This window comes from Fulmarus glacialis, unplaced genomic scaffold, assembly GCF_000690835.1.
Source record: "Fulmarus glacialis isolate BGI_N327 unplaced genomic scaffold, ASM69083v1 scaffold36161, whole genome shotgun sequence".
NCBI lineage: Eukaryota > Metazoa > Chordata > Aves > Procellariiformes > Procellariidae > Fulmarus > Fulmarus glacialis.
The window spans coordinates 270-19,096 of NW_009194034.1; the positions used below are offsets into that span (position 1 = coordinate 270).

The 18,827-nt window shown below is 44.5% G+C and overlaps 1 protein-coding gene across 1 annotated transcript; it reads left to right on the top strand.

Moving 5' to 3' along the window:
- Positions 1-811: 811 nt before the first annotated feature.
- EIF2B5 (eukaryotic translation initiation factor 2B, subunit 5 epsilon, 82kDa) lies at positions 812-17,574 on the top strand. Its single transcript, XM_009587639.1, has 15 exons — positions 812-930; positions 1,667-1,852; positions 1,947-2,124; positions 3,195-3,275; positions 4,028-4,105; positions 4,186-4,498; positions 5,115-5,260; positions 5,568-5,706; positions 6,326-6,427; positions 7,073-7,180; positions 8,080-8,170; positions 8,942-9,065; positions 14,464-14,589; positions 16,130-16,240; positions 17,305-17,574. Exons 1-15 carry the CDS (start codon positions 818-820, stop codon positions 17,368-17,370), a joined length of 1,962 nt encoding a protein of 653 aa, XP_009585934.1. The 5' UTR covers positions 812-817; the 3' UTR covers positions 17,371-17,574.
- Positions 17,575-18,827: the final 1,253 nt, after the last annotated feature.

Sequence of the window (18,827 nt, forward strand, 5' to 3'; positions counted from 1 at the left end):
CGGTGTTTGCTTTTCATCTGTCGCTGATGCAGGAGCGGCAGCGGGTTTGGGCAGGCTTGTTTCTGATAGGGGAAAGAAGCGAAATCTTTGTCCTTGCCAGCAGTAATGGCTAAAAGAATATGGCCAGAAAAATGTATGGGGAGAGCACTTTAATTATCCAGATCAGAAGGCTGTACGTTAAAGGAAAGAAACTGGAGAATTTAGGTCTGAACAATTATCTTACCTCGTTTGCTGATTAAATGTTTGTGGTGGTCATAATTATACACGCGAGCTCAGGCCTGAAACAAAACGTCACCAAAAATGAATTAAAGAATACTATGAGATCACTCAGTTGTGAATCAGTAACTTGGTTTAAAAGTGTGGCTTGAATCTCAAGAGAATACTCATTTCATTTTAGATTGGGTTTTTTTTTTCCTTCTTTAATTCTGGACAGTCATATTCCTGTGGTTTCATCATTCATGTCTGTCAGGTTTTTCTTGTAGCAGTTAAAGCCTGAGTCAGGGAATCAGCACTCTGGGATTTTTTTTTTTTTAGTCTCTCTCACTTATTTGAGTTATCTTGAATGTGATAACTTCACTTCTCTTGTGCTTTCTTCTCTGAAGTGAGGATCTGCTCCTACAGAAGATCAGAAACTAGCTCTTACTGGTTAGATCAACTTTTGAAAATTTTTGATAAAATGAGGTAGAGCAGTTATTTGTGTTTTCTGGCGCCACTGATGATACGTCCTCAGGTTAGAGGGGACTGTTGCTGATGTTGAGGTACAGAGTGTTTGTTCAGTTATCTGTGTTTCTTTTTTTATTTTTAGGCTCTTTTACCTATGGCAAATGTGGCCATGATTGACTATACCTTGGAATTCCTAACAGCAACGGGAGTGGAAGAAACCTTTGTTTTCTGCTGTTGGAAGTCAGCTGAGATAAAAGAGCATTTACAGTAAGAATCTCTTCTTCTTTTTAGCTTTATCATGGACAGGATTCTTCTATCCTCCAGCAAGCCTCAAAGGTCTCACTGATCATTCTGATGAAAACCATGTGCTAGAGATTCCCTTTCAAGAGAAGTCTCCTAAAACATCCTCAAAAAAGACCATTCCTCCTGTGAAGGAGTGTGGTTGTGCAGCATATTAAAAGGGTTGAGTGTTTTGGGACTGCATTTGTATTGGTATTTAACTTTTCTTGTCTAAAAGCAGGGGTTTCCTGGGTAGCCATGTACATTAGAGTACCACCCTTTGCATTATGCCCTGTCTCGGTATGTCGTGCAGCATATGGAAACAGCTTGCTCAGACAGCACCTTTGTCTCTCCATGCTGCAGGTTTGCAAGCTAAGGAGAAGCATACAGTCTTTTCCCTGCCTGAGGTGCTGCTTTCCAAGGAAAAAAAAATTTGGGTTGCGTGTAATTTTTCCTTCTCCTTTGTCAAAACTTGGCTCACAGTGGAGTCGGGTTTCCTAAGTTTCCATAAGCTACATTCTCAAAGTCTAACCCTCAGTACCCTCTTCAGTTCATCTACTGTGTGCAAATGAGCGTACCTAAGCCTATCGATAGTAGGCCCACTGTAATAAGATTCTCCTTGCATTTGCTTACAGATGTGGCATGCACTGGGGCACTGTGTCCTGGTGTGTTCTCTGTAGGAATATCCTCTTTATGCCTTCCTGATATGTTTTTCTGCTTCCAGAAAATCCAAGTGGTGCCGCCACACCTCCCCCAACACAGTGCGCTTTGTGACTTCTGACCTGTACCGCTCCCTTGGTGACGTGCTACGAGACGTTGATGCCAAGTCCCTTGTTCGTTCCGACTTCATTCTCGTCACTGGAGATGTGGTGTCCAATTTCAATATATCCAAAGCCCTGGAAGAGCACAAGTAGGTGTTGAAAGAGGGTACTGGTCTGGTGTGCTGAGACTCTGGGCTCTAACTCTCTGAAGAGTGATTTTAAAGTTCTGCCCTTCTTTTTCAGGTTGCGTCGTAAGATGGAAAAGAATGTTTCCGTGATGACGATGATATTCAAGGAGTCCTCACCTGGTCACCATGCCAGGTGCAAAGAGGATGACATTGTTATTGCTATGGACAGTGCCACAAACCGTGTCCTTCACTACCAGAGAACCCAGGGGCTGAAACGCTTCCGCTTTCCTATGGTGCGTCTGGAACCTGACGTGTGGAAAAGGGCTGCAGTAGTGAAGCAGCTCACCCCAAGGAGGAGGTCCTCCTTGAGTGAGGGCTGGGGAACTGTGCTTGCTGCTTCTTTTGGAGGAGCAGATGATAGGAAGTAACTCTTGGTAAACTGGCTTTTTTTTCCTTTAACCTTTATTTGAGGCTTGGTGAAGTTGTGCTGACACACATGTTTGGGACTTGTTTCAGAGTTTGAAGATGGGGCAGACGTATTTCTCACAATTCAGTTTTTGTGTTTGATTCCTTTTCTTCATGTGAAACAAGGGAGGTGGATGATTTGTGCTGTTGCAGGGGTTCCCAAACCGAAATGCATATACCGCTATCGTACACAAACCATTTTGAACAAGCACCGAGCCTGGCAATGGGGTGGAATAACCTGAGGTGCGAGGGGTAGTACCTCCTATTACCTCTGCCTGTCCTATTCACCTAATAATGTAGTAAATGCTCTGTAAATGTCTGTGGAGGCACTTTCTCCAGTGAGATAGATGGACCTTTTTCTTTTTTCAGCTCAGAACTAAGGCTGTGATTATATGGCATTTTCATCCCCAAATCGGTAACAAGTAGATTATTCTTTACCTTCAAATGAAAGCACAAATCACTGTAGGAAACAAAAAAGGAAAAAACAAAACAAACAAAAAACAACAACAACAAAAACCCAAACCACAGCTGTAAAAATCCGCAGGGGATGTGGAAGCTATGAATATTGCATTTTGATTTATTAATGTTCTTTTTAGCTCCCAGCGACTAAGGTAAGGAGCCTCCTGCAGGAAAAGTGGTTGTTCGAAGTACAGGCTATTTCTTGGAGAGCTGCACTGTGTAAGGACGAGGGCAGTCTTTGTTGACTGACACACAGCTCTGTGTGTGACTAGGCTGTGCCTGCTAAGCCTGTGTCTCAGTGTAGATTGTAGATTTCTCTGATCTTCAGAGCTTCAGCTAGTTTAATAATTCAATCAACACTGCTCCTGGCTTCTAGAAGGCTTTGGGGGTTCAGTACTGCACGAGGCACTCAGATGATCTGAATTTTTTCCTCTTTCAGAGTCTGTTCCAGAACTCTATTGAGAACGTTGAGGTGCGTCATGACTTGCTGGATTGTCATATCAGCATCTGCTCTCCACAGGTGAGCTCTGCCCTTCTGAGGGTCCAAATTCAATCTGCATTGCTCCCTTTGTCCTGCTGGTGTGCGGGGGGTGCCTGTGGCCTGAGCGTACTAGGTTTGGAAAGCAGAACTCCCAGTTGTGCTCAGTGACTGAGCTGAGAGCCCGAGTGATCGTGTGGTGCTGTTCTGCAGGCTGTATGGGTGCTCAGTCTATATCTGGCATCCGCTGCTTGAGGCCAGGCAGAACTAGGCAGTGGATGCATCAGTAAACTGGCTGATTTGGCACAGGATGAAACTATTCTGGAAAATAAGCTATTTCGCCTCAAATATAGTAACATCTGTGGAGCTGAGGTGATGGCTATGCTATGGAAAAGTGTCAGTACTTGCAAGCTGGTACCATGTTAGGGTAACATTCAGGGTTATTCCAGGCTAGGCTCGCTAACATCTCTTCCACATCTGAAAAAGCTGGTCTACAGCCTTCCTTTGGGAGTGAAACTACAAAGTGAGGCTGGGCGGATTGCTTGGAAATGCTAAAGCAATGTTTTGCCCCTTCTGAAAACCGGAATCTGTTCGTAGTCTCTATTAGGAAGAGGAGATGGGAAGGTCAACACTCCTAGCAGAAGGAATCAAAGCTTTATTCAAGGCAAGAGCATCGCTTTCCTATACTGTATTACTCGGCTCTCTGAGAACCACTGAACAGCCATTAATTTTCTGGCTTCCCTGGCAACATTTTCTGCTAACTATATTATTTCCTTATATTTTGTTCCTGGCAGGTGGCTGAGCTGTTCACAGACAATTTTGACTACCAGACACGGGATGACTTTGTGCGTGGTCTGTTGGTGAATGAGGAGGTAAGTTGAGGGTTGTTACAAGGGAGATCCTGTTACCTTGCATTAGAGAATCTTCTGACTCAGTCCTGCCTGTCTCCCAGGTCCTGGGGAACCAGATCCATATGCATGTAACGACAGAAGAGTACGGTGCCCATATATGCAACCTGCTAATGTACGAAGCTGTGTGTTCTGACATCATCCGGCGCTGGGTTTATCCTTTGACTCCAGAGATGAACTTTACCGATGACAAGAATCAGAGTTACAGCCATTCTAAACACAACATTTACCGAGGGGTGGATGTTAGTCTCGGCCACGGCAGCGTGCTGGAAGAGAACGTACTCATTGGGCAGGGAACGGTCATCGGCAGCAACTGCACCATAACAAACAGCGTTATTGGGCAGAACTGTAGGATAGGTGAGTACAAGAATGGGGGACATGCAGACCTTGCCAGGCCAGGGCACAGGTTGTTGGGGTTTAGTTTTTAAAGTGCATTTGGCTCTGAGAGTGGATGATTAGGTGGGTACTGACTGACTTCTAATGGGAAGAAAGGAGAAAAGCTTGTTTTTCCAGCAGAAGAAATAGATTAGCATTTCAGGGTACCATAATGATGCTGAAAGGTAGAAGGCACTTCATGCAAATGAGTTGTTTTAGCAGTAGAGAATGCATGACCTTTACTGATCTAGAGTTATCGCCCCCCAACATCCTGCAAATGAGGGACATCTGTCCCTGTTTTTGTGAGCTGCCTGGTACTCCTTCTTCCCAGTCTTGGTTGGAATTTTTTTGTGATTTGGCTGTATTTGTGCAAAACCAAGATGCCAGTTGTAACTGTCAACTTGTTAAGTCTCTGTAGGGAACAAACTCGTCTTTTAGCTTTGGGTAAGAAGTGGCCATAGGCCTCTAAGGCCAATTTTTACCTTTCATCTAAATCCATCATGCATCAAGGGCATTGGGATTCAGTAAGGTGCTTTCTAGTATGGGAGAGCAGCAAACTGCCTTGCTCAACATATTTGTGCTTGGTGATGTATAACAGGTGATAAAGTAATTTTGGACGGAGCTTTTCTCTGGGACAGAGTACACATAGCAGATAACGTGGAGATCTGCCATTCTGTTATCTGCGATGAAGCTGAAGTGAAGGAGAAAGTAAAGCTAAAGCCTCACTGTGTCCTTTCTTCTCAGGTGAGCTGTATTTATGTCTGTTCTGCTTTCTGCCTTTCTTGGCAGGTTACTAGACTTACACTAGACCATACCAGAATACAGGGCTGCTCCAAGCCTTTTTGCAGAGGTGGGGGATATGCTACTGCTCCCACCTTCTTCATCCTTTTGTTTGGCTAGGGTAGTATGGTACATGATCTAGCAGTGCTGATGTCTTCAGTTATACTTGTTAGTATACAGCTTGTCTGGAGTAGCTGTTGTCCCTGCTGGTGGAGGTACAAGGGGGCAATCAGGGTGTTTTTTCATTAAGAGATGTTGCACATATTTGCAGGTAGTAGTAGGTCCTGGCATCACTCTTTCTGAGGGCACAGTGATCTCTCTGCACCCACCAGATGAGGAGGAAGAGGATGATGACCAGTTCAGTGATGATTCTGGCGTGAACAAGGAGGAAAGCAAAGTGAAACTGAAAGGTATGAGAGTCTCTGGCTCCATGCTCTCAGGCTATGCAGAAGGCTTTGCCTTCCATGATCTTATGGGGTCTTTGCCTCCCCCATTCTAGACTCTGCAGTGCCAGGCTGGAGCTTAGTGCTGCAATCAGCTTGGAACATGTGTGTTTTCAGTAGGGCAAGCAAGGATATTCAGCTCAAGTTGGACAGTGAGAAGATGTACCTCAGTACCCCAGTATTAAAATCTTTGGAGACTTAGCTCTTTTCCTTTTTTCTTAGGAGACAATAAGCTGAAGTTGGAAGAGTTGTTCCGTTCAAGGCAGGTTGCAAGATCTGTGTCCTCATACCTGGACTGAGTCCAAGGACTTTGTCCTTGTGAAATACTGTTTCTACCAGTCTAGGTTTGTCGAGGGATCTAAACATGGTCAGCTGAATGTTGCTGCTGTAGGGAGGAGTAAGTTGGTCACTTGTCCAGCCAAGTGAGACGATAAAAGCTGAAATCTGTATGCATCTGCAAGAATCGCCGCTCCCTCTTGATGAAGGATATTTAGGGGCAGTAACGTGCAGGTTATGCCAGTCTATTTCAGGTTTGCCTGTAGGCAGAGCCAGTACATCTACCTCCTAATCGCTGTTTCTTTTTCAGGTTACAATAAAAAGGATGTAGGCTCAGAGGGCAGAGGCTATCTCTGGAAAGCAGATGACAAGAATGAAGAGGATGAAGAAGAGCAGAGACAAAGCCTATGGGGTGAGGAAAAGTTTAGTGTAGTCCCCTGGGGATGGACAGACAGACCTGTGTTGGGGAAACTGGCTGAGTGGGACGCTGATAATTGTGTCTAGAGTAAGACCTGGGCTTTGTGAAGCAGACTGTCTCCAGGTAATGTATGTGTGTGGAGGCAAGGTGAGAAGTGAAAGCAGGTAGCGGACCAGATTTTCTCTCTTCCTGTGCTCTGTGGAAGATGTTTATTATATCTTTGACTTACGCTAACACACACAGCTGTCTGTGCTGTGAATGGCGCACTATGGGATACCAGGCCCTCCCTTAGAGGGAATACGCTTTGGCTATTCCGGGTACTGCTGGCTTTCTTCCTGCTAGTGACAGCGTCTGCTGACATTGCTCCATTATGAGTCAGCAGTCTGCGCAAAATGCATTTGCTTCTGTCCCTGTCCTTTGTTGTCTGCCTGCAGACTCTTAAAAAGTCCCATTATCCTAGTGCCAGCTGTAGCATTCCCTCTGCAGCAAATCTAATCATCTGGACCTGTAAGTAGAAGCTTCCTTGCAAGGACAGATAGTTGCTGACTTGGCTGGGAAGTCCTGGGACACCTGGTTCCTCATGCATATGACAGCTGCAGCTTTTGGGTGTTGAATGCTGTGTCTTCTCTTCTTCATCAGGCCCAGCTATGCATTCAGAGGAAGAAAGCGAGTCAGACAGCGACCTGAGCATGGGCTCTGAGGAGCCAGACAGTCGGGCAGCATCCCCTCAGCTGGATGACATCAAAGGTGAGAGATGGGCTGTTAAGAAGAATGGTGAGTCTGCAGATAGTGCAGCGAGTGTGAGATTTGTACTGCTTTCTCTAGGTATATTGGAAAATGTGTGGATGTCTGTAATATGTTTGTTTCCTGACCTCACTTCCTGCATTTTCTACAGCATTCTTTAATATTCCCTATATTGCTATTGTGTTAACCCAAGGCAGCCGAGGATGAGAAGCTAGACAAAGATCCCCCATCTTTCTCACTCCTGATCACTGAGCCTTCATGAAAGTGACCTCCCTGAGTTGTCTGTTTAAATGGCAGTGTCATTGCCTAAACTCAGAGATTGTGTGAAGGTCCAGCAGAGTTTCCCTGTGTGGACAGCTTACTACTGTAATCGTGCTGGAGAATTACATGTCCTTGTAGGAGCTGCCTCTTTTGGCTGATATGTTTTGGTTTTCTGTTTTGTTATGTTAAGCTTACCTGGATTTGAAACAGATTCGAGCCAAATTGGAAAAAAAAAGCCTTTTTCACATTGAAATATCTCCCCCAAGGAAATTAAACCAATAAATTTTAGGTTTGAGGTCACATCTTTAGTTAGGGGAAGATGAGGTTTGTCTGAATAGGAAAGGCTAGATTGTGAAAGTATAACAGAAACTCTGCTCTAAAAGATTGCAGAGGTAAATAGCTTTGTACTGGTTTGTGTGGATAGATCAATGATATCGGGTAGGTCAACTCTTTTATTTGACTTATATTTCACTATCTATAAGTATAGTTGGTGTGGGTTTGTGCCGGCTTATGGAGAACAGACAGACATTCTGTGTCAGAATGCTTCCTTTGTTAAGGCCGTAGTTTCTTCGGTAATGACCAGCTTGAGGAATCTGTGCTTTTCCTTCTCATGTCTAACTACCTGTCCTTTCTTTCATTAGTTTTCCAGAATGAGGTTCTGGGTACGTTACAGAGGGGCGAAGAAGAAAACATTTCCTGCGACAACCTGGTCCTGGAAATCAACTCCCTCAAGTGAGTGTTCTGTTAGGGATGCTGTCCCTTATGCTGAACAGTTGGGTTTGACAGCAGATCTAGAAAGAAGAGGAGAAACCATGTGAATACCCATGTTTGATTGTTAAACATTAATTTTATCAGTATAGAGCATGAGAAATGCAGATTAGAGATCATGACTGAATGACAACAGGAGTTGGAGAGCACCAGCTGCATCTGTAGCATCCTCCGTGGTTAGGCTTTTCCTGCCCCAATTCTGTAACAAGAGATTGAATTGCTATTAAGTAACTGTGGACTGAAGAGAGCGAGCCAGTTCTTGGCACAGACTGCCTGTGAGTTCATGGAGGGGCTGCTGCTCTCTGCATTGCAACATTCAACCAGCTGCCTGCAGCTGGGGCTGTGCTGTGGTATGGCTTGTCCACTCTGTTTTTACAGCAGCAAGTCTAGAACACATAATCAGAGCGCCTTTTACCTAGTATTTCTCAAATACAAACCTGTTTCCCTTCTTTTGCGCAACAGTATTCCTACAGCGCTCTAGTAAATGTGAGGGTGCTGTCCCTGCAGCAGCTTGTTCCACTGTGATAGCAGATTTTCAGGACTTGTGGCCTTATGCAGGGCCTGATGCAATGCAAGGTGGTTTTATTGCCTGAATATTTGGAAAACCAAACAAACAAATAAAAAACAAGTCTGGAAGATGAAAATAAAATTTTCTGCTGTATCTTTGTGAAGAGCCACAGTCTGCAGAGATCAGATAGCGTGAAATGTTGGGGGGTTTTGCCTTTTTCCTCACAGGTATGCGTATAACATTGGCCTGAAGGAGATGATGCAGGTGCTCAGTAAAGTGATCCTGGAGTTCCCACTGCAGCAGCTGGATGCAAACCTGGACTCCCAGAACTATTTCTCAGCATTACTTCCTGTGAGTCCTGCTCCATTTGACTCTCTTTGGGCTTGTCTCCTAGTGTGTAGGAGTCTGTCTGGATGCCCCAGGTAGTTCCTGGCTGAGAGGTCTTTTTGGTTAAGCCTGAAACCACTTGGAACTCCTTGAGTTCATGAACCTCTTTGTCTGCTATAGAAGTAAAAGTGAACTGAAACTATTGTACCTGCTTGACAGAACTCAGCTCAGACTGTAGATGTGGGGAGCTCTACGTCAGTACCTATGGTTGTTTCTGTTTCCTGCGCGTGATAGAAGTGTATCACTTGTAGAAGAGAAAAGAGAGGGACTGTTAGAGATGTCTTTGCAAGCTTGCATTCCAGGAAGCCAGTTGCAGTGCATCATAAGCCGTGTCCCTCGGGCAGCAGGGCACGCTCCTCTCCCAATGGGATCCTTTCCAAGGTCTTACTTGTCTGCATACTGCAATTGGTGCCAATTTTTTTCCAGCCAAATGCAAAGGCACAATACTGTTGTCTTTGAGCAAAGATACAGAGTTCTGTTGTGTCTCTAAAGAGTTGGGTTGTATAATTGGGTGAGAGCGATTTCTATTTCCTGACTTAAGGGAGACAAAGTAGGGTAGGATCTGCTTGAAAAAGCAGGCAGTCTTATCTTAATGGTTTTGTTGATCCAAGCTGAAGCCATTGTAGTATTTTTGTCTCTTTGCTATACCCCATTTATGTATTCGAGTTTGCAAACTCTACAGGTTACGAAGGTGTTCTTTCAGAATGAATGGGTCTGGCATGTGTTTGGGAAGGACTAGTTTAATTTTTTTAGGAGAGGGAGCTAAAGAGGAAGACTAGACATCCTCATAGTCCTTTCTCTGAGGAACTATGTGCTTTCAATTGATGGGGAAGGGTGGAAAATTCATTCTTCTGTATGCAGGTGTAAGCATAGCACTTAATTCATCTCCTGGACGTGTGGAGATGCCTTCGATGGGAAACATCCATGTGAACTGATCTGTTCATCAGATGGCTTAGTGAGATTTTGATGTTCACTGTGATTAAATCCTGCTTGCTTTTGTTCATTTTTCCAGACTGTTTTCTTGAATAGCATATCCTATCCGAGAAAAAGAGAATTGAAGGAGGAGGATTGAAGAGAACGTTAGAGCAGGTGTTAGACTCTAAGTGGAGAGCAGTACATCGAGACAGCAGGTTGTGTGGAGTTGGTAGCTGTATAGGATGATTTGGTTTTTTTCCAGCTAGGATATGGCATCTCTTTCTGTCTTCCAGATTGCGCTCCTAATCTAGCACGAGCAGGACAGGAGAACTTCACTGCAGCACCCAGTCAGAAGAGGTTCTAGTCTGGGATGAAGGATACTATATAAATGCATAATGGTTTGCGTAATTGCCCGAAACCCCTTAGAAGCTAAAGACAATGGAAGTACATGAAGGGCTTATCTCTGGGTAACTTTGTCCATTTATATTTCATCATAGGAAAGCTGATGCTCGCGTTTAACAGCAGAGACAGCAAATCAACTCACCTTTAGTGAGAAGCAATAATAATCTAAACGTAATGTTCAGGGTGACCATGCCCCATGTCATGGACAAGTGGAATTTCTCTAGGCAGGGAATTGTGTGGCATGTGCATTTATGAAACACGAATTATCTTTAGATTTATCAAAGAGAGCCAAGTGACAAACCAATTGACCATCATGGCAGCCAGTTTCTCCAGATGCTCCTTTGTAAAGAACAACCAGGAAGTTTCTTAGAGAATCCTTCTCTGGGACAGTTTTGTGCCTCAGTGTCTTTACTATGTGCAGAATTGTTGTGCTGGCTTTCTGTACTGAAATCAGCAGGTGTTAATGTTCAATTACACACATGGTGTTAGTCACTGTTAAAATAACTCAGTTGAGATGTGCCTCTAATGGACGTAGCGAATCAGCCTTCAAAAGCTTAGTGAACAGACATCGATGGTCTTCCTGGGCAGCAGCTTTGTGTATTTACCAACAGTGCTCTGAAGAGAAGAGACCGGTTCTTTGGGGAGAACATGCATGTTTGTACAGCATCTGAAACAGTGGTTTTTCTGCAACTTGTGCTTCCCTAGTTAGTAAAAAGTACACTCCATTAATTTGCTAATACTTACTTACATCCTGAGAATCCCAAGCACTATCTTGATACAGGTTAAGTACATAATGAAAGCATGTAGCTGAAGTGTGTAGCTACGCAGCTAAAACTGCCTCTGTCAATAGCAGTATTAGGCTGAGATCTGTTTATGATGGTTTACATATGGGAAAGTGTTTTTTTGTATGAGATGGGGATACTTGCATTCTGGGAGTGGTGAATATCAGAAGCCCACTGAACTTTACAGAACTGTTTTATGTTTCTCACTCTCTTTGTAGCTCAAATCTGACTAAGAGATGCTGAAGGAAGATGGGTTGCTTGTATAAGAGTGATGGTAGAGCAGTCCCAGACAGCTCAGGAAGGGAAATTGTGGAAATGCCATAGTTATGATGTATGGTTTGACTTGAAACCACAGTATGTGCTCTGAAGTGCTGACCCCTGAGCGTGAAGCTCTTAAGTGTTGCAGCAAGCAAGCATCCGGTAAAGTATATGCCCATGGGTATTTTTCAGATGAAACATAGAGGCTTGAGAAATAGAGTTATCCAGTTCGATGTATGTCAGGCATCTTGTTCGGATCTTATGCAAGTTGGAAAGCAGAGATGGTACAGAAAACCAGACCTTTCCTAGAACTGTAGACACGATTTGAGCAAACATGGCTGAAGCTGCTGATAAACTGAAGGCTGTGCTTCTGTTGTCACTGAAGCAGCATCAAACAAGGTTATGTAGGTGAGGCTGTCTAAAGGGAGCCGGGGGAGGCAATATAGCAGTTCAGTTTGCTGAGCTGGCCAGTGTCTGCACTGCTGCCCGGCAGCTAGCATGTGTGGTGCACCTCTTCACGTTTCTGTTAGGGAGCCTTACTCTTTTGTAATGTCATGCAAGTGGACGCAACGTGGGATCGCTTATTCAGGGACCAAATGGATCTCTGCTTTCACTGAAGCAATTTATGGTGATCAGCACAGATGTTATTATGGTGTAACAGGTTGGAATTACAGCTTTGTCCCTCGTGCTTTGCACGTACTTCATGATGGTGTTCTGTGTTGGAGGTAGGGGTAAAATAGGCCTGGTCTTGAGACTGTCCTTCTGTCAAAAGAAAAGTGGATCACAAACCTCGTTGAAGTTGATACAGTGTCACTGACCAGATCTAATGAAAAATGAATCAAGTCAGAGGAATTTGATTGCTTTCTCCAGACTGTAGATTGTTTTGAGGAGCTACCCAGGTAGAGTCAAAGCCTGGAAAGTTATGGTATTGTCCATAGGACCCTTTATCAGGTATCTTTTCATGTTTTTCAGTCTTTTATTCAATCTAAAATAATTGCAAGCTTCTAATTCCCCAGTTCAGATTTTCATGAAACTCCCAAAGCATCCTCTCTAGTCATACAGGCTCATAGGTATGTTTTTCCTAGGGGCTCTGTGGAGCTACTTTCACCATTAGCACTGGTTACAGTACAGTGCATGTTATCGACCTGAGATGGTATATTTTTTTCTTCTTTCCCTTTCCCAGCAATAGGCATACTGGATTGAGTCCTGGGGTTGTGAGTGTTTATGGCTCTGCTTTCTTTATAAATAACTTGCTTTCAGAAACTCAATAGCTTCTGGTTAGAGCTGTGCCCGCTTATGATTTAAAGGTGTTAACAGAAAGGGATTACAAAATATTTCTTAGCCTGGAAGGAACTTGCTAGTAGCTTTACTACACTTGAGGTGAAGAATTCCAAAGGATAATAAAAATGCAGGAGGTGGTTGTACAGGAGGGAAGAGGATTAAGCATTTTGCTAAAGGCTAAAATACTTTCTGGAAATATGCCATACAACCCTCAGTTTTTTTGTTGTGATACCATGACGATTAGGATCATTCTGTGCTGTTAACTGTAGTTCCTTGGGCCAGCTGATGTACTACTATACAGATCAGTTTGTTTGTACTAATCCCCTTCTTTCTTTCTGCTTGAGGCATGCAAATTCCAGCATGGTTGCATAGCAAAATGCAACTCTGAAGAGGTGATGGAGTGTAGTAGTACTATGGAGTAGTTGAGCACTATTTCCTAGTACTGGCAACCTTTGGTAGCCTACGCTAGCCTGGGTTCTAGCTCCGCTATGTGTCCTGGAGCTCTCCTTCTGGCAGGGCTACTGCCTATTAACAATTGTCCTGAACAGAATAATGCTGATTAACCCTGAATGTAGAGCTTCTTCATCACACCCCAAGCCCCTTTGAATTACCTGTTTCCCTTCAAAACAGACCAGATGTGTTCTGTAAGGAGATACTGTTTGAAGGCACAGCAAAATATTGTATCTGTATGCGCATGCCAGGGATGTAGCTGCAGAAATGCCTGCTGTTGAATTAATCCATTTAAAAAGATGTGGAATTCTGATTTAATTTCCTACAATGTTTTTATGGGATGGCCTGGTCATGATGTAGTCAGTGAGGAATTTTTGTATCTTATCCTAGTTCTACTACCTTTTAAAATTGTTATGGACAGGGGTCTAACTATCTTTATTACCTCCTATCCCAGATTCAGGTCAGTCTGTGCTGCTTTGCAGAGCTTTCCCTGCTGCTTGCTTTCCAGTTATGTACAACAAGTGAAAGAGCTGTGGGGGACTTGGACAGAAATACTGTTTGAAGGGCAGTACCAAAATCATTAAACTAAAGACTTCATAAAAAATAAGCCTTGGGGGAGAGAACTGAGATCAGCTAATAGTGTCACAACTTCTTGCCCTTCATCCTTCCCGCCTATTCCCTGCAGCAGACTCCAGGATCCAAACAAGCCTGTAGGCACACAGCAAATGTGTGACTTGCACTTAGGGGCTGCTCCGCTGCATTCCTGTTTTACGGGTGGCTATTTTGCACTGTCCACTTCTACTCAGCTGGTAAATACCCTGACACTATCTTTTTCTCTTTTGTCTTATTTGCTCTTCTGCTTTGAAGGAAAGTTCCACTGAAATGTCAGCTGCTCTGGGGGTGGGGGGGAAGGTTTGAGTAGCATGTATGTACCTCTCCTTATCGGTCTGCTGTGAAGTGATTTTCTTTGAGTACCAGACTCCATTAAACACATTTATTGTGATAATCTAGCATTCCATCCAGAGAGGCAAACCCAAGAAAGCTAACGGATATCCTCAAAGCTGTTTAGTAAAACCAGGACCTATCTGCATGTGTGAGACTTAATAGCATCTGTTTCATGGACAGAGTGAGGCAGATGCATTAAGTGGTCAGCTGAATGGTTTCTTAAAATGCTTACCTGGGTCAGTTTCTCAGTGCAACACTGCTGAGAAACAGGGCTGAGTGCACACATCCATTTCATAGCTCAGGAACTCTTCTGTGGTTTTCCCCTGCAGCTGTTGAAGAACTGGACCCCGTTATTTAAGAACTACATAAAACGGGCGTCAGATCACTTGAATGCCTTATTTGCCATTGAGGAATTCTTCCTGGAACATGACAGTCTCTGCACATCAATAGCTAAAGTGAGTATCCGCTCCCAACTCTGAGGAGCTGTTTTTGCTAGATTCGTGGTGAAATGCATCCTGTTTGCATCATTGGCTTGTCTGCTTTAGAGGAGAGAATTTTGGAGTCTCAGTGGAGAGGTTGTATAGAAAATCCACCTATAACAATTGCTTTTAAAAAAAAAAAAAATTCTATGTCTGCCTGTGCGTCTGAGGGAGCACAGCTGAGGGTGAGTATTAATTACCAGCATGCAGCCTGAAGGGAGCTATTATTTTGCAGCTTCTAACCTAGATGCCCTTGTTGTGTGATGCTGGAAGAGGCGAGGCCAGAGGCTTGCTTTAGGAAGAGCTTTACTTCATTTGTCTCTCCATGGTCCCAGGGATCTAACTGCCAAATGGTTTATCCTACTTTAGAGTACAAAACAAGAAAAGCTGGGAATAAGGGTGGGATTTCTTATTCAGGCTGAGCTAGTTATGAAACTGGGAATAAAGGGGAGCTGACATGTGGCTTATTACGTATATCCCCACTTCTGAGAGTTTTCGGTATATTCCTCCTCACCTTTCTTCACAAATATTTTGTCCCTGCATTCTTTCTGCCCTATCACACTGAGAGCATTTGCCTTGGATCGCAAGTCTTTCCATTAGCAGTGTCTCAGGAAGCCCCTGTCTCTTTTGGAAGAGCTTTCCTAGAGCCTGCTTAATTCTTGGTTCCTCAAGAAAGAGTAATCCTAACTTCTGCTACCAGTGCTTCTGGCTAATGGCAAAGCACTTAGGACTTGAGCCAAAAGCCTTCAGTTTGGTGAGCCAAAATGTCCTTGAATTACAGCAATTGTTTGGCATGTGTCCATTGTTCTAGGGGCCTGGGTTTCCCTGGAGGCTGGGAATTGAAGTGACACTTTATATTTGGAGTTGTCAGCCGGCTTTGTCAGTGCTCTGCCACAAGGAGACCGGCTGCAAAGTGCCTGCTCTGCCTGAGCACAAAGGCACCCTGAGAAAGCATGATTGCATCTTACCCTCACTGCACTGGGCAGGAGTTTGAGCTGATGAATGACCAATTGCTTTGACACCTGCCATAAGGCACTTTTTAGAGAGAACTGGCAGGAGGAGGGAGCCTGGGGCAGAGCAGGATAGATTCATGCTCTTCTCTGCACATGTCACCGTTGTGCGTATGTGGGCCTGCATGAGTTGCTTGTTAGATCTGCTTTGGGAATGGGTTTTGGGATGCTTTAAAAAGAGAACTTAAGTAACATCTTGAACTGACATCGTCTGTGGCCCTTTGTTGCCCACAGCTCTCAATCATAGCCTGCATCCACAGAGCTGAAGCTGATGGGGCTTGAACTTTGACTCACTATGTGTCATAGCATCTAACTGTCAGGAACATAAGGCTTGGTAGGAGAAGCACAGTTATTTTTAACAATAAAAGCAAAATGAAGCAGACTGAGTGCCTTCTGTTGAAGATGGAGCTGGGAGATACAGATTATATGCAAACTTTGTGCTTGGACATGAGCTAGCCCCAAAAGAGTTTATAGAGAGCCCTGTTGCTCTTTTCTAATCGATGCAGGTGTTGATGACATTTTACCAGCTGGAAATTCTGGAAGAAGATGTAATTCTCAATTGGTTCTCTTTGAGGGACACGTCTGACAAGGGAAAGCAGCTTCGTAAAAACCAGCGGGTAAGTCCCAAAGGTGTTTAGAGTGGGGGGGGGCGGGGACAGAGAGAGAGCGAAAGAGAGAGAGGGAGAACAGCTGCTAAAAGAAACTGAGTGGAGTTTGGTGCCACTGTCGCCTTCTGTGGAGCAGCTGCCATTACATGGTAGGCCAGTAATGCACCAGTGCATTGAATACTAAGCAACACAACTTTGTTCTCCAGAACAGACATTCTGCCATAATCATCCTGTTTGAGGAATAGAGGTAGTAGGAGAGGGAGGTTGTTTTTAGTAGGCTCTCTGTAGTGTGAGGCTAGCACTTTCTGGAGTAGCAGCATGGCTTCTCTAAGCCAACACCCATTTGAAATGGGCTTTAGGCCAATGCCCTGTGTGCTGGCCCCATGCAATTCCTTTGAAGCTTTCATTCCTGGCTCTCCAGTCCCTTCACATATATTTCTAAGTGTTTGCTGTACTGAGTGGTTTCATTTGGCTTGTGTTGCAAGGAGCATATAAACTTCCCCCCTCCATTGGGCAGAACTTTGTGCTGCAGTTTGGCTGAGCCCTGTTTCAGTCATCCTCTGTGGATCTGGAAGAGGAGCCGGGGAAAAAAGCCATCTCTGAAGAACTCCAACTTTGTTTAAAACCTTTGCAAAGTCAGCTCTTAGTATAGGTCAGCAGTGCTTTCAGCTGCTTATTCGAGCCCAGTTAAAAGGTAAAATGAGCTGCCTTCATAGCAATTTCTCCGGGACTAGGTTTTTCCCAGCAGAGTTTTCCTAACTTGTCTTAGCTAAGGTGCAGCTGTCATCTCTTCTCCCTCAAGCTCTCAAAAACTCTCAAACTTCTGTCTTTTTGCTGAGTGTTGTGGGGATTGTCTGACTGAAGGAATCTCCCTCAGGAATCTAATCAGTCTCGGTTTGTCCATGGCATCCCAGTTGCTTTTCATCTAAACGTCTGTCTCTCTCTCCCTCAATCTGCCTCTGTTTCCCTGTCTCCTAGAAACACTAAAAAAACTGAGACAGTGTCGTCGTTGAGCATTCCCAGCATCTGTTTGGTGTCACTTGTTACCCAATTATATTTCATTGTCTCTGCAGCTCCAGAAGTTTATCCAGTGGCTGGAGGAGGCAGAGGAAGAGTCGTCTGATGGCGACCAAGACTGACATGGTGGTTCGGCATGAGAAGAGGCACTCTCACTGCCTTTCTGGGCCGAGTGGGCAGGGCAAGATCAATGCCAGTGCATGGTGTGTAGATGTGGGGCTTGACATCGAAGTGACTGACAATCCCATCATTAATTAAGTTGTGTGTTCCCAACTTTGCCACTTCCCTCCCTCCCTCACTTGCCCAGGGGCACCTTATGTTGGATGGTTGTAGCCCAGTGTAAAAACCATAAGGGAAAAGCAGGAGGTGATGATATCCGGAATCCCTCAGGAGCCTGGATACGATACAGTATAAGCTATCTTTTGGGAGGTCCTTGTTACTAATACAAAGAGAGCAAATAGATGCAAATGCATACAATGCCCTTATAAATCTAACCATCGGGGTTGTGGAAGAATGGTCATACAGCTAAGTTATTTGGAGTCACTGTTGCTTCTGGAGTTAAGAGAACTCTTGCTGAAGAGACACTGGCAAGGTTGGTGAGTAGGAGCATGTGGATTAGGATCTGGAGTGCAGGACTGGGATTCAGGAGTTCCTGTGCCTGGAGAAGATGCAGTTGCCTGAGGATGCCCAAGGCGTTTTGCAGCCTAGAAGGCACTTCTGTGATCCTTCCAAAAGGGAAAATCTCTTGCCATCTGCTGTGCTAGGATCTAACACAAGGTTGCACAGTAGAGTTGGTAAAACCATGTGTTTCCCCCTTATGAAAAACAGGATAATACGTGTTCGGTTCCCCCTGCGGGGTTTGGCTAATAGTGGATGTGCACTGGCCAGTGAAATGCGGTATGGATCACTACATCTTAGATGTGATCTGTCGTCTTTGCATTCCCAGCTTAGCAGACATGTTTTTAAAAAGTGTCTGTTTGTTTATTTTTTATAAAAAGGAAGCAGAGGTGCCTGGCTCCTCCTGCTGCACCAACTACACTTGCGTTTTGCTCTGGGCGCACTGACTGCACCAGCTGCTTTAAGGAGGATGCAAGTTCCTAAGTTCTGCTCCAGTGTGAAATGGAGCGAATGGTATTTCCTTCAACAGCACGTGCTTTGTGTTTCCACATGATTTCAGTTATACAAGCTTGCTTACTTCATGTCCTTTTATTTATTTGAAAACCTCCCTTCCCTCAGACAGCAGGGAAAGTGCTGCAAACCCACTGTAAAGTTCAGCAGCCACAGAGCCACTCGGCATGCAGCAGGGAACAAGCGTGCCTCTGGCACTTTGTTGCCAGCACAGGCAATGTGTGGCAGCAATAAGGCCTTTAAGAACAGCTTTCTTGGAAGTGTCGCTGTGCTGTGTTCTTCCCTGTTCTCAAAGAACAGAGCAAAAAAGGCACAGTGAGAATCAGCTTGTGTTCATAGGTGGGTTATTTGTTGGATCTGCTGACCTTGCCTCTGTCCCTTCAGGAGGAGCATGGAATAAATCCTTTGCAGGGGGAAATGCACTGGAGCTGCCCACTCAGGATATTTACTT

What these genes read in the sequence shown, in the direction of transcription:
- EIF2B5 (XM_009587639.1), top strand. Translation starts at nt 818, where the DNA reads ATGGCAAATGTGGCCATGATTGACTATACCTTGGAATTCCTAACAGCA. An exon ending in GCAGAGACAAAGCCTATGGG is followed by an intron (nt 6,428 to 7,072) that starts GTGAGGAAAAGT and finishes CTTCTTCATCAG; the next exon opens with GCCCAGCTATGCATTCAGAG. An exon ending in TCTGCACATCAATAGCTAAA is followed by an intron (nt 14,590 to 16,129) that starts GTGAGTATCCGC and finishes TAATCGATGCAG; the next exon opens with GTGTTGATGACATTTTACCA.